A 15,690-nucleotide genomic window follows, 5' to 3' on the forward strand; every position below is an offset into this window, starting at 1 on the left:
GACACATTAATGTACATCAATAAAAGTAGGCAGACATAAGGAGGAATAGGAATAGACATTTTCTAAGTAGCTATCCAAATGCATATACATATATACTTAGAAAATGAAATATATATATATATATATATATATATATATATATAAAATGAAGGTTGTCAGGGTGAATGAACTTGATTTCAATCAGATTTTATTGCGAATCTCTGTTTTTCCCAAGAGTCCAAGACAACATTAGTGAGACAGACGTCAATGTCACATTTGCTGTCAACCTAAGTCTGACATTGTGCTTCATTTTGAATCAGCTCAAAACCATCAGGATAACTCAAAGAAAACTTGGAAAAATATATTAACATTAAATACTTATTACTTCTTTTTCTTGCGGGGTTTAAGACTTTTATGTCATATAAACTTTTATTGAGTAAGACTGACTGCCTCATCTTGTTATGCTCTAATTAAAAGAGGAATATGGTGGTTAATCACTCAGTTGAGCTTCACTGATGCAGTAAATTGACACTATTTTTAGCGACGTGGCGAGCCATGAGCGAGGTCATTTAGTCACCCAGGGGATCGCTCGCACCACCAGCAAAAAGACAGCGTACGCGTTGGACTCAGTCAGAGAGCAAAAGTGGCTAATGCAACATGAAATATAAATGTCTGACGTAGGTACTAAAATAGAACTCTCGAAAAAAAAAACTTCTGAGAAAAAAGTGGAACACTGGCAGAACGTTGGTAACTGGAGAGACGTGCACAGAGGCAAACGTTTCACACATAATATATAAAAAATGTAGGATGCTTTAATGTCGTATTAAGTCAAGTCACATTTATCTGTATAGCCCTTAATCGCAAAATGTCTCAAAGGACTGCTAGGGTTACAATTACACCATCCTCCGATCTGAAACCAGCATGCGGGCAAGGGACAACTCCATACATGATGCAAGCGGTAATCCCTCTTCCAGGATGCTGCTGTCGATTAATTGCTTTACATTATATTTATTTAATTTTGAATCTAATTCGGTAGTTACAGATTTGGCCGGCAGGTAGTGCTAATGGTTTCCCACCTGAATTAATTCGACATAGCCTCGTATTGTGTCTGGTGTTTATCATGAAGAAGGCAATACTCTAAACATGTTTTATTTTTGCTTTAAATGATGGATTTTTCAGTTCATCGATATGTGTAATGAATGATCAGTTCAGAAGGAAAATAGTAGAAACACACAAATATATAACGCACATGTTTGATAATAACAAACTACATTTATTTACATGACAAGGACAGTTGAATAACGCAAAAGAATAAAATACATTGTTGACACAAGCCCTCGCAGTTTTAGAAAACGGGGAAACAAATTCGGCAGCAATAATGAAATTACTGATCCATCAACCCGTGGATAAGACAATCAACTAATTTAAATGATCAGAAAGTATTTTCATAGCATGACAGACATGACATATTATTTACCCCTGCATCAAAAACAGTTTGTTGTAAAATATTTCTTTTCTTTACCTTGGAGGACAAGAGGTGTCTCCGCCTGCTATGGTTTGTGGCTGCATAGAGTCTCGGCCTTAAAGGGAACAAAGACCAGCCCGTGCTTCCCCCCATCGAATTGAACACATTCCTGACTTATTGCAAATATTTACAGAAAAAATAATTGGTTACAGTTATTTGTTATTTCACTAATTGTGTTCCCTGACAGATTACTGACACCCAAAAGTAGTGTTACTCTAAAATTAACTATATACGTACAAATTACTGTACACACTCACATTAAAGCATGACCCCTGAAACTGCTTAAAACATAGCCACATAATAAAACAAGTTAAGGAAAATATGTACACCAATATGTGGAAACGGTAAACCTTTTACATTTCTTGTCTTGGCCAATCTTGACAGCTTGCAAACTACCACAGCCGAGACGTTCCATATCCATTTGGTATTTTGTCTTCAAACCACTCAAAAAGATATATTTTTTTCTTTTTTCTCCAGGCGTGGTGTGCTGCAAAAATAATAATAATTAAAAATAAAAATAAGAATAAAAATAATGAAAAAATAAAAATAATTTTACAAATAAAAAGACCTTTATTCAGAACTTGTTTACCGTAAATTATGCGCTTACATTTGCCATTTAGATTTTGTTTATCCTGTATAAGCCACATCCCCTCCACTACGAATGAAACAACCAATTATGCGAATGATTTCAGTGTTTTATTTTATAGTTTTAAATACAAAATGAATGCAAGTTTATACATTAGAGATAATATCAGATCATCAGTAGGGATACATTTCTCGCACTCTGTGCTTGACACTGCATCACCGTAGCTGTATTTGCTTGTATTTTGTACAAAGGTTTAAAGACGCCCATACTTTTACAGTATTGTGATCAGTGTTGTGTTGATGGCGCGTTGACGATCGTAAGTTACTTCAAATGCAAAGAAGGGCAGTTTAAGAACAGAAAACAATGTCATCCGTGATTTGTTTTAAAGAAGTAGCTGAGTAACGCACCATGTTGTAACGACAATTGAGATAAAAAGTTCATTAATAACGCGTTCCAGTACTTGTTATGAAGAAAAGTGATTGCTTTCCTTCGTAACACGTTACTCCCAACACTGTTTATCATTGATTCATTATATAACAGTGACTATTTGTATGAGGGTTTTTTGTAATCTGTTAAGTTTTAAATTACTGCATTTTTGTTTAATTATTTTTAAAAGTACTAAGACTATTATTATTAGAGTCAAAATTATCAAAAAATATTTTTCATAACAATACAAACAACACTATACACATGACAAACCATCGATGCCAACTAAATGTTGCCACTCAATAGGCATGAAAGTAATTAGAATTTATGATTCCTCCCATATAAATTGCAAATTCTGTAACACAGAAATTTAAAGGCAACCAATACTGCTATCAGTCTTTTGTAAACATGATCCATCCATCTATTTTACTCGCATTACCCCTAATTAATCAGGGGTTGTCTCCCATACACATTCGTATGACTTTGTGCAGTAATTGATGCGACGCTAGTTCTACGCAACCGATGTGTCGCAACACCTGTTGTTGGGAGTAACAGACATCAATCAATACTCATCAAATCTTGTCAAGTGATAGTGATCAATAGTGATATCAGATACTGATACCATTAGTGCAATAAATCCACCCCAAAAAGACTTTCTTAATTAAAGGAAATACATTTAATTCCTTCATGATTTTTATTGCAAGAAAATAATTGTTATTTATTATTCCTGGGGCAGCACGGCAGTTGAGTGGTTAGCGCGTCTGCGGCACAGTTCTGAGGTCATGGGATCAAATCCAGCTACCAGCCTTCCTGTTCTGAGCTTGCCTGTTTTTCCAATGCTCGTGTGGGTTTCCTCCGGGATCTTTGGTTTCCTCTCTCATTCCAAAAACATACATGTCAGGTTAATTGGCCGGTCCAAATTTTTCCTAGGTGTATATGATAGAGTAAGTGGTCTTTCTCTGTGTGACCTGCGACTGGCTGGCAACCAGTTCAGGGTGTCTCCTGCCCACTGCCCGATAAAGATTTTTTGTTGGCTGGGATGCGCTAAAGCAGCCCCATTACCCTACTGAGGATAAGCAGTGCAGATACTGGATATTACTCTTGTAATTTCTAAATTCTAGTTCCTGACGAAAAAATGGACGAGAGGACCATCGATACCAGTATTACATTGGAAAAGAAGGATATGTAGAGTAGCATACACTATACAGTGAATTACACTTTATATTATAATTCCTCTCTACTTTGATACCTTTTGGCCTCAGTGTGTCATGGTTTTAAAATTCAAAAAATATTAAACAAACAAAAGTTCAAAATTGCCACGAAAGTTGTGCCTGTGTGCCAATAGAAAGATGTCTGCCTCCAGCAAAAGATGTGTGTGCATCGCTTATAGGCAGGAGATGGGACACAAATACCAAAATCCACAAAATCCATGTCTCTGATTGGCTACGCAGAATCCGCCATTACTAATCCTATTGAACGCATTAACCATGATAAATGAGGGATTACAGTATTACTTTTTTAACTGTTTATTTGTTTTGATTTTTTTCAATTCTGAGAAAACAAAATGTTCGGTCAACAGGGACCGACAGAAAGGTTTGACAAATAATGTATTATGTGTTCATCTCATGGACAAATTCTAAAATAAATGCATGCATTTTTTAGGAAAAATTGTGTCTGACTGAGAGTTGAGTTATTGCCTTAGTTGTAATGCAAGGCAGAAGACCTAATGAAGCAATAAGATGCAAGTTGCATCGCCCTATTTGTCATGCCCAGCACAACTCTAACGTTGAAAAGTTGTGCTTCTATCTGCTTTTAAATGAACACAGGTGTCACAGACAAAAGCATTTTTAATAATGTGTGGTATTGTGGAAAAGTAAATACACGTAGCTGACCTCTATGCCCATTACTATTAAAAAGCAAAGTATTTTTAAGGGTTGCTGTATCTTTGTAATTGTCTATCTTGCATTAATTATATAACTTAAAAAAAAATCTATTTATTTTTCTTCATAATATAAAATCCTATTAGAAGATTATATCACGGGAACCTCGTCAACTATTATTGAGCCCAAAGGTGTGTTGGTTCATTTAAAATATTTTAAGACAGCCTCCAAATGATGAACTGAGAAGAAAATCCCATAAGTATAATTTATATAGAGATTTTTTTAGGCATATTTAAGGCACTACCAGAAAACTATTTTCTACCTACCTACCTATCTACCAACCTACCTACCTACCTAGTTCATTATTTTTGGGCCGAATACAAGCTCTCTTATATGCCTCTGGTGATCACATCATGATGTATACAGTATTTATTAGAATTGCAGTAAGACAGAAGGGGACTTGAAAGAGAACGTACAGGGGGAAATGAGAATGCAGAAAACAGCACAGAAGACAGATAGGAGTAGCTACTAGTGTTTAAAAGTGTTTCATCACAATTTGATAATTGTCAGGTGTGATCTACATTGGGTTATCAATTTGCAGCAAGTTTTTTAAGGGAATTTAACCAAGTTAAATGTACATAAATTGAGTAATAATTGCTAAGGAAAGAAGACATCACAGGATGTTGAACTTGCAAGAAGAACAGGAGAGGACTGTATCAAAAAACCCTTCAAAATGCCAAATTAAAAATCAGTTTGAAAATCCCTCACCCGAGCTCTTTCTTTGTATTAAGTCTCCTAGATTATAGTAGCAAATCTGCCCTGAAGGATGTGGTAATCAAAGAATGGTGGTTGGCTGATAGTGACAATGATGTAAACAGTGTATAATAGGACAGCAGTGGGGAATTTTTGTCAAAAACAACCCTGGAATCCGATGCAATTTCCTCTGTATGTGTCCAATATTAATAACACAAACAAGCAGTATAAACGTATTAGTTACCTTTCAATTTTTACAAATGATTACAACAAAGTATAATACATTTGTGAGTTTTTCTGTAGAACATGCGTCAAAAACATTTCCAATCATCACAGTAGGCTTGTGGACCAAGGCAATAACCAACTTCTAAATTCCATCTCGCAAATTAAGTAAAGTAGTGCTGAAGAGGCGTGTCAGACCTTTTTGGCTGAGCATTTTCAGGCCAGGGATGTTGTGCTGAGTTGGTACTTTACACTTTAGGGAAAATGCACAGAGGCAGCAATGCATATCAGAATGTGACATTAATTAAAAAGCTGCACCCTGGGAAGACATTTTGCTGGCATTGCTAGATGCTGCAAAGCAGGAAAAAGGAAGCTCGGAATATGTGGATGAAAAGTGATGCTGTTACACTTCTGTAATCACGCATTTTTAATTATCTTGAGTTGTGGAAAAACATCTGCATTTAATGAGGTTTTCTAAATGGATTGTTGTGATTCTCGGTTGTTGTTTGGTAGATAGTAATTGACCCTTTCAGAGATGTATCCATTGACCAATTGGCATTTGAATGGTCTGTAAATACACCACATAAATAAAATATTTGATATGGTGAGTGGTATTTCTCGAAATTTGCAACATCTACAAATTAATATTGATTGTAGTTGGTTATAAGCATTTTTTTAAATAGTATACAGTGTACTCTTGGGGTTGAAAAGAGAAACATTTCTTGCAGTAGCTTGTAGAACATTGTAATTAAAATATATTAATTTTGTATTTTTCACTAAAAGACACATTTTACTGGCTGCTGGCCAGCATCAATACGAATAAACAATTAAATGTATTACAAACTGAGCTACTCCCCATCTTGTTACATGTAATTGTAATATGAATCCCTTCTGGCCCCTGTTAGTGTGTTCTTGACTCTCTTGGTTATTTTTTAGCATTATTTTTTCAAGGCAAAGGCTTGCAACGCACCAAAAACAAGTCGCCGATTTTTTTGGGTCGCTACCTGCTAGTTGAGAAACACTGCTCAAAAGCAAAAATGTGAACAATGGCAATTGCTCCTATACTGGACCCATATTTTAGCTGATTTTAGTCTGAATGTAGCTTTTCATCTTACCGTTATGCTAAAAAAATAATAATACCAATATAAATATAGTTTCAGCATTTATGTCACACAAGAATATAGATCGTGCATTATGAAATAAGATCAAACTTTGCTTATTGGAGAATTTGTACTTATAATTAACATGAAACCCGTATGAAAAATGTAACAATATTTTGTGCTTCATTCGTCATTGCTCTTGCCAAAAAGAAGTGTTTTCGACTAAATTGGTAAAACTGTCATCTTCTTTTACACTGTAAAATAGCATCTGTGTTTTGGTCAAAATGTTACGTTGTCTTACATGGAAAAAGTATGTGACTAATACTCCAGTGCGGCTTGTGTAGTTACTTTACTTTTTTAACGACCATGTTATGTTGGCCTGAAGAGTACTGGGTGTGTGCCGCCAGGCTGTAGTTGCCCAAGACACACATCTGGAAGTGATGAATAAAATGATGACACACAACACGTGGTAAGCTTTCTCTCCTGGCTTTGATCTCCTTGATCTCCGGCAAAACTAACATAAAATACGACAGAAACAAAATGAAAATAAATCCAAACAGCTTGCCAACATCATTTTCCATGCATTCTGTTACTCCCAAAGCCTGCACAAAATGTAGTAATTTTATTCATATTTAGTTTCTTTTGTCTTTTTTAGCATTTTTTGTATTGGAGTAATCCAAAAGTAATTGAAAGTAATCAAGTTAAAGTAACCCTACCCAACCTTGATAACATAACACATAAATCAGAGTAAAATAATCGGCCTGGATTTTATTTTCGACTTTGCAAAATTTTGTCTTTTTTTTGTCTTTAAAGTCTTCATTGCATGTTTACCCTAGAGTGCCATGTCCAATGCCGTTCTATACAATGTTTCACAATGTTTATATCAATGACAATAAAGACAATTCAATTCAATTTGACTATAAGTCTGTATAAATACAATTACAGTCTTGATGTCTTTGCAAGCCTCACAATGAAAGATCCCAATTTGAAGCGCAAGTGGAGATTTGTTGGAATGCTTTGCTGCCCTCCATTTTCAACTGTTTATAATATTTTTCTGTGTCTGCATATTTTCTCTGTGCACATTACTCATCAGAATAAAAAAAGGAACTATGAAAACCTCGACCAACTGTCCTTTGACAACAAGCGAGGACCTAAGGTATATTTGCATGGTCAATGCACGCCGCCCACCAACTTTTCCGAACGTAGCAACTAGAAAAAGTAGCCCGAACCGGTCACCAACCGATTCAGAAATGCCCTCCTACCCCACCCACTCCCTTGGTAGCACGTGTTTTCTTTAAATTTTAATTTGAAAAAATTCCCATCCTGTTTCAATGAAGAATGATTTTGCTATGGGAAATGTTTTCAGCAAGAAAAAAAGATCAGCGAGCAGCGCCCTGGCTTTTAGCATTTTCATTTTCAATATCCAAAAGAAGGAATGCATGTCCTCTGAACTCTCACGTAAAGAGTTTGCAAGCCTTTTTTTTTTTTTTTTTTTGAGAACTGGTCGTGTGGGAGCAACCCGCCTCCCGGATGCTACTTCCCCTTACTATTCAGCAGCTATTTTTTATTTGGATTTTTGCTTTTGTTGAGGCAAAATGTTCCTCTCACTTCCTTCACCTGTTTTTAGTGACTAGTTGCATCGACCTTTATCTTCCCCCCCACCTAACACATGCACGTCCTTTTTTGGAGCCTTGTAAATCCTCATGTTGCATGTCCAACCAAATGCAAAAGTTTTTTCCCCTTCAAGCTTTTGTATTTTTTTTTTTTTTTCGAACTACGCCGATACCACACTGGATCACTTTTTACATTTTTTTTGTCCTCCGTTAACCAAACTAAATCGGCAAAAATCAAACCAAACAGGTAAAAAGGCGTCTTGGAATCTCAGGGATAGGATATAGCTGGCTTGACCTTTCTTATGCCCCGATCACAGGCAGAGAAAGTCCTCCAGTTCAGCCAGGACACTAATTTAACAGCCCTACTGCTGGAGGCCAAAGAACTGGAGGCCCGAGTCATCATCCTCTCCGCCAGGTGAGTTTTTTTTTCTTTAGTTTTTTTTTGTCACAATACATTTTCTTCTTCGCCCTATTCTACGTTTCTTAAGCCATTCCAACATAAACATGTAATAAAAATTCAAATATTGCAGGCTGTTAATTACTGTGAATTCCGGACTACAGGGTCCACGTGATGAAATGCCACATGTTAAAATTTAGGAACAAAATTCAATTTTTCTTTTTACTAACTTTAGTAGATTTTAGGGCAACGGGCTTACAGAGTCATAAAAATGAACTGATTCACATCTATTCCCCACATTATAAGCGCCTACTCCCCACACGCTCTCTACATTTTGCTACTGGTGACACACAACCAAATATGCACATATAAGCTGACTCTCTGACTTCAGTATTTTATTTTATAGTAGTAAATTCAGCTTAGATTCGAGTGTATACAATAGGGAGAATATCTATGTGAGGAGAAATTCATACTCTGGGCGGCATTGAATTGCATGTCCATACTTCTCTGTTGAAGGTAACCATTATGTTTTGCACAAAACATATATGAATCATTATAACCTTTTGACGGAAACAATCCTGAATACCACATGTATTTGTGTGCTCTCTTTTTTGCCCTTTTTAATGATCTGGTGCCAGCGAGGAAGACGCTGCAGCTGTCTACAAGGCTGCCCGCTTCCTCAACATGACGGGCTCCGGCTACGTTTGGCTGGTGGGCGAGCGGGAGATGTCGGGTAAAGCGCTGAGTGAGGCGCCAGACGGTACGTCCATCATTTCGCAGTCACCTGTCGTAATTGCACAAGTTAACTTGGCCGTAACTGAAAGGATTGTCACAACGAAACCAGGATCAGGGAGATTAGCAATGGATGTATTACTGTATGTGATTTCACCATGGAACCAATGTGTGTCATGTGATGGATAAGCGTTTAAACGTTTAAGCACCAATTGTGTTTAAAGGTTTAAATGTGTTGTGTTCAGTACTCCTTGTTTTTCTTCAGTTGAATTGTGTGTTTCCTGGCTATTCATTGTGCTATTCTGCCATGTTAATGTCCCAATTTCTAATTAACTATAAAGGAAGAGTTTTGCAACTGGTAGAATGGTAAGCTACAACAGTCTTTCTTGTTCTCATTTCTTCAGTTTTCTCACGACATAGTATCACTTCGTGGTCACCAACTTTGTGTCTCGCCCTTCCTCTTGCTCACCCTTCCACAACAAAACCCCTTCTCAAAAATCATTATTTCCCACTTATTTTGTGCTGCCATCGTCTCCACTTCCACTGCGGCTTCTTGCAGAAGTCGGTTGGACCTCGTTGCAATCATAAAACTTAGCTGAAGTTGGATTATTGACTGCATTGATCGTGTTTTTGTTTTAACACAAAATAAATAGTTTGCCTGATTACCCCAAGTTGTGGATAACGGGAAAGGAATAAATGAAATCCAACTTCAAGGGACTCTTTATACATGCTGTAAAAGGTCATCAGTAGCAAAAAACTCAGCAAACATCTTTATTGATGTTGCCCCGCCTGATGAGGTATTTTTCCATGCAGGGCAATTTGATGACTACTGATGTGCCACCTTTACTCAGGATGTCTAAACTAGAGACCCTATAAGTTTTGGCCCACTTTGAGCATTGCAAAAGGATCCTAGGAGGCAGCTCCTTTTTCAGATGAATGATTGATTGTCAATGGATCGGTCATAGGTTTGATTGGACTACAGCTCATCAATGGAAAGAACGAGTCAGCTCATATAAATGATGCAGTGGCAGTGGTGGCCCAGTCCATCCAGGAGCTGTTTGAGAAGGAAAATATCACTGAACCACCGAGAGGATGCGTTGGCAACACCAACATCTGGAAAACAGGACCCCTCTTTAAAAGGTATAGCTTAATTTTTCATGTATATCATTTTGTCCTCAAAACACGTGTGTGGTTGTTTTCAGTCTCCAAAAGTCATGCAATTACAACAAGTAAGTCAGGCTAACAAAATAAAAACACAGACTGGCTTCAAAGTGCTTCTATTCTACTACCTCTTATTCTACTATGACAAGATTGTTTTCCTGAGTAGGAGTACCTATCTGGTTCTTCAAAGTGCCATTCGATGTTTGCTTTTATGGTTAAGTAGACAACATAATGTCTCTAAATAGCAACACAATTATGGTTGCCACTGTCCTCAATTAGATCATGAAGACTCTGTTCTTCAAAGAAGTCTTTCAGCGTTGGCCATATAGCCATATATTCATATTTTTGTGATAACCACAACAGCAACTTGCCTTAAATCCGAGGACGACAAGGCCACAGCAGCACACGGGCGAGCTGTCTAACTGGCTGATAGCAGGAAATTGATAAAATGATGAAAAAGAACCCAGAACTTCAACAGTGGTTTTGCAACACCTCGGATAAAGAATAAAAAGCCTGCTTTAAGTATTACTTGCTCACTCTTTTTAGAATGTAGCCAGAATATTCAGCCAAATCCTGAAAAATATGATTCTCATCACCCAAAAATGAATGACCAAACAAAGGACAAGTTGGGAAGACTTCCATCCTTCAACAATAGCGGATCAAAATGTTTTGAAAACAAAGACCAAGTCCAAAACTTTGGTGGACTGATTGACTAGAATTCCGCAGTGACATCAAACAAATGACTAAAACACCTTTTCACTGGAGAAAAAACATATTTAGAGGGACTGGTCACATGCTCCATGCTCCTGCTTTTTATTTCCATAAAGCTTGATTAAGTGTCTTCATTAAGCATCAAAAGATAGCAGCTTGGGTTCTGACTACCTAAAAAAAAGAACATATTACTATATTTCATGTTCAAAGGATAAGAGATAAGAGGATGTTGTGTAAAAATCGGCATGTTTTTTCAACAAGAAAAACTATAGTGGTCGCAATCGCAAATACATTACATAACCATTTCTGTTTGTGACACGAAAATAACCAAATGACCTTCAAGTGACCCGTTCGGACCATTTTTTCAGCAACATAGACGGAAAGCAACCCCATAAAGATTCTCTAGTAAAACATCGGAATTCAGCTCAGCACTTCAAGATGAAAGATTTATCTCCCTTGAGTACACACATTCAAAGCGTTTGTGTATTCTATGTGGGGATAAATATCTGCTGTCTCATTATGCACACAGGCCGTAATTATTCTTGTTGTCTTGCCACAGGGTGCTCATGTCATCTAAATACCCCGAGGGGCTCACAGGACGCGTGGAGTTCAATGACGATGGAGACAGGAAGTACGCCCACTACAGCATTCTCAACTACCAGAAGAGTCGACTTGTTCAAGTGGGCGCTTATAATGGCACGCAGGTACATGTAATTGCATGGTGGTGGGCCAATGTCACTGGATTTAAGTTCATGTATTCACTTTTATTTTATTTTTACTGATGCAGGGGTGGGCAAACTGCGGTTCGCGGGCCACTTGCTGTCCGGCTTTTTTGTTTGACCGATCATACAAAAATGGTGAAAATATAATGACATTATATACTGTACCTGTATAATAGTAAACTGAGTAGTGTTGATAAAAACAATTTTTTTGCGGTCCCAACTTTTTCCCCATTGTTCTCTTGTGTGTCTACAAAAAATACGACAACAGAAATGCTACAAAAATACTTCAAAATTACTGCAAAACTAAATTTGAAATTTAGTGCTTAAATACAGGGAATTTATGTCTTATTTTGATTTTATTCTGAAAAGAAAATATATGGAATTATACAAAAAGACCACAAGATAAAAATTACAAAAGAAATAATATAAAATATCATTACAGTAATATTACAAAAAAATGATACAGGAATACTAAAAATATACTACCATGTAAATGCTTAAAAAATACTACTTTGGAAACACTTGAAAATATTTAAAAAAAAATGAAAAAGAAAAAAACAATACAAGTATGCTATAACACAAAAATACAACTACAGAAAAATTACAACAGAAATACTACAGATGTACTGCACAGATACTTTGGAATTATTACAAGATATTAGGGAAATATTACAAATATGCTATGGAAATAATACAAAAGCACTACTGCTGAAATACTACAAATATGCCACTCCAGTAATGCTATATTACAAAAATAGTACTACAGAAATGCTATGACAGAAATACTACTAAAATACTACAAATACAATACAAAAATCTACTTTGTAAATATGACAAAATCACTGCAGAAGTACTACAGAAATACTACAAAGATGAGATTACATAAATACTACAAAATCCTACTGCAGAATTACTACAGAAATAATAATAAAATACAACTAGACTGTTAACAGAGTAATACTACACAACTAAATTTAAAATGTTGTGCTCAAAACAGGGACCTAATATTTTATTTTGCTTGATTATAGATGTTTCAAACCAAATTGAATGAGACTAATACTATTAAAAACAAATATTTAAAAATATATAACATGTGGATGTCTGCATGTATATTTATTCATAAATGAAAAAAATTGCAACTGCCACTTGGCCACATATTTGAAGCCAATGTGGACCCCCGACTCTAGATAGCTGCCCACCCCTGGTCTAATGCATATAACTGCTACATTACAATTTCGGCCGTACATATGAATGTCCAGATACAGCAGGTTTTGCTATCTTTTTAAGCCAAGGTCAACTGTTTTCATTGAAAACAATCTTAACGCAGATTACCTGTATAAATGTACTGTATATAATAAATTGAAATTCTCTGATCTAGTTTTATTTTTAATTTTAGAGAGGGTCAACATTATAAACTTAGTTCAGAATTTAATATGGTTGTTCGCTTTAGTGAAAAACATCAACTGATGACTAGGAAGCCATAGTTCCTGTGTGAATAAGGACAATTATCATATTATCAAATTGAGTGCTTAAAAATGGAACATCAGATATTACTTTGATGCTGAGTGCTTCAAAAGCAATCTGATTAAATAATCCATTTACAGACAGAGAAGATGAAATATAATGTGTAGATGTAGATGTCTGCATGTATATTTATTCATAAAGGTATTGAGGAAAATTGCTTAGACCAACATTATCTTTTTTTCTCATGTATCGGATTTGAAACTATGTGTCAGTAGATTTAAAAATAAAAAATCCCCTCCTGGCACGACCAAGTTTTCTAGCCCAATGGTAGCCCGCAGTTAAAAGATGTACCCACGCCTATCCTCTAGATGATAGTTGACACAATATAACAATAACTGTATGGATTTGGCACTTAATAGAAAATTAATATTCAAATGAAAATGTGGAGCAGCAGATACAGACAGGAAACAGTCTTTTGAGATTCAATAAATATGTTTTTTCCTTTTTAGGGGGATAGCATTTTTTACAAAACTAGCTTTGTAGCAAAAAGATAATGACACCTAAATGCAAAAGTCAAAGGGCAATCATGAATAACTGAGCTCCGATTTCATATAAAATGCTCACTCCCAATGTAAAGGTCGTATCATCTGCATGCATCTCATTAAACCTTAACATGTGTGGAATTTCCCTGTAGGTGGTAATGAACAATCAACGCAAGATTATCTGGCCTGGCGGGGAGACAGAAAAACCACAGGGCTTCCAGATGTCGACGCGATTAAAGGTAGGGGACTTCTTGTCCATGCGCTGATGTGATGTTTCCCTTACCAACCTATCAAGTAAGATGGAAAACGTACAGTATGTTCCCTGTCAGACAGTATACACCGTCCAAAATGGCTGCAGAAATAAATGAAACGTCTCTTCTCTATTTTATAGCATCAGCTTCTTGGACATCTGTTTTCCTTTGCTCTTCGCTGGTCCCATTTAATGGAAAGAGTTAAAAGAATGTGGTCAACAGCTTTTTGTCCTATTTGTTGTAGATAGTGACAATACACCAGGAGCCATTTGTTTACGTGAAACCTACGATGCCAGACGGAACATGCAAGGAGGAAATGACATTAAATGGAGTCTTAATTAAAAAGGTGATCTGCACTGGGCCCAATGAGACCATCCCAGGTAACACATCAGGGACGTTTATATCAATGTGCTTTGATTGCACATTCACCTACTGGAGATGCATACATATATATGCAGTAGGTATCTATATATGTATGCATGCAGCTGAGTGTGCCATTGAGTGTGTGTGCTGAATTAGCGTGTGAAAGAGTGACTGGGTGTGTGTTGTTCTGCATAAGGAGAGTGTGAGGCATTCGTCAAGTCTCCATGCGCCAGCTAAAGACTTCAAATTTTGAGCACAGTTGATAAACTCTTGGAAGATTGTAATTTGCAACCTTTTTCGTTTCGGTTACAGGTCGGCCAATTGTGCCACAGTGTTGTTATGGATTCTGCATTGATCTGCTGATCAAGCTGGCTATGACCATGAACTTTACCTACGAGGTTCATCTGGTGGCCGATGGGAAATTTGGAACTCAGGAGAGGGTTAGTTTACACTGACATTATTTATTATTTACTATTTTTGTATACAAATTCACTCACTTTAAGTCTATGCAGGTATTGGTATCAGTAATGTGCCGATACAGCATTTGTACTTTTATTACTTGCAATGGCAGAAGATAATGTTTTCTAGTGGCCATTTAACAAGCAGGATCCTGAAATTAAAAATAATTGTGAATTTCAATCAAATAAATGCAATATTAAGGGAAATATTAGGTAATTATGTTGCAGGGTGATGGGGGATAGTTTAAGAAATTCAGGATGTAAACTGGTATTAATGATTGATTTGGGTATCGGTAACAGTCTGAAAAATGTGAAATCGAATATCGATACTTGAGATAAATGATGTACCCAACTCATTTTTTAATCAGTATTTTTTTATTTCTCATTTATCTAATATGGTCATTCTAATACTAGACACTGATGGAAATCATTTTCCTATATATAAACTTTTTTGTCATCAGAAATTTTGCAAGTGCAAAGAGAAAAAAAATGTGTTAACTTATTTTGAGAAATTAAAAAATGTAATTGGAAATAGGATTAATGGGCTTAATAATTCAAATTTTGGCTAACTGCCATGTGAGTTCATGCGATTATATTGGATTTAGTTTCACTGTCGACCAACAGATAACAGATCATCCAACACCACTGCACATTTTTTTAATGGAAGGTATAAAACGATCACAAAACCACAAAACTGATCAACTGTATGTGCAAAATGTTTTACATTGGTTTTCTTGACTCTAGCCACCTCCTACTAGGGCACAGGTGGCAAATAAGTTTGACACAAAGAGCCGAAATTTTAACT

At 36.2% G+C, this 15,690-nt stretch overlaps 1 protein-coding gene across 9 annotated transcripts in view; it reads left to right on the plus strand.

Moving 5' to 3' along the window:
• grin1a (glutamate receptor, ionotropic, N-methyl D-aspartate 1a) overlaps window positions 1–15,690 on the plus strand; it is a 62,316-nt gene that overhangs the window by 23,667 nt on the left and 22,959 nt on the right. For 4 of the 9 annotated variants that reach the window (XM_088319658.1, XM_088319660.1, XM_088319665.1 and 1 more), the window contains exons 4-11: window positions 7,565–7,627; window positions 8,402–8,499; window positions 9,120–9,241; window positions 10,179–10,353; window positions 11,645–11,789; window positions 13,966–14,052; window positions 14,309–14,453; window positions 14,737–14,867. In XM_088319658.1, the coding sequence (XP_088175784.1) occupies window positions 7,565–7,627; window positions 8,402–8,499; window positions 9,120–9,241; window positions 10,179–10,353; window positions 11,645–11,789; window positions 13,966–14,052; window positions 14,309–14,453; window positions 14,737–14,867 (966 nt within the window). The remainder of the gene's footprint in view (window positions 1–7,564; window positions 7,628–8,401; window positions 8,500–9,119; window positions 9,242–10,178; window positions 10,354–11,644; window positions 11,790–13,965; window positions 14,053–14,308; window positions 14,454–14,736; window positions 14,868–15,690) is intronic. The other 5 variants (XM_088319659.1, XM_088319662.1, XM_088319667.1 and 2 more) reach the window with 3 other exon arrangements.

This window comes from Urocampus carinirostris, chromosome 16, assembly GCF_059441175.1.
Source record: "Urocampus carinirostris isolate Australia breed hairy pipefish chromosome 16, RoL_Ucar_1.0, whole genome shotgun sequence".
NCBI lineage: Eukaryota > Metazoa > Chordata > Actinopteri > Syngnathiformes > Syngnathidae > Urocampus > Urocampus carinirostris.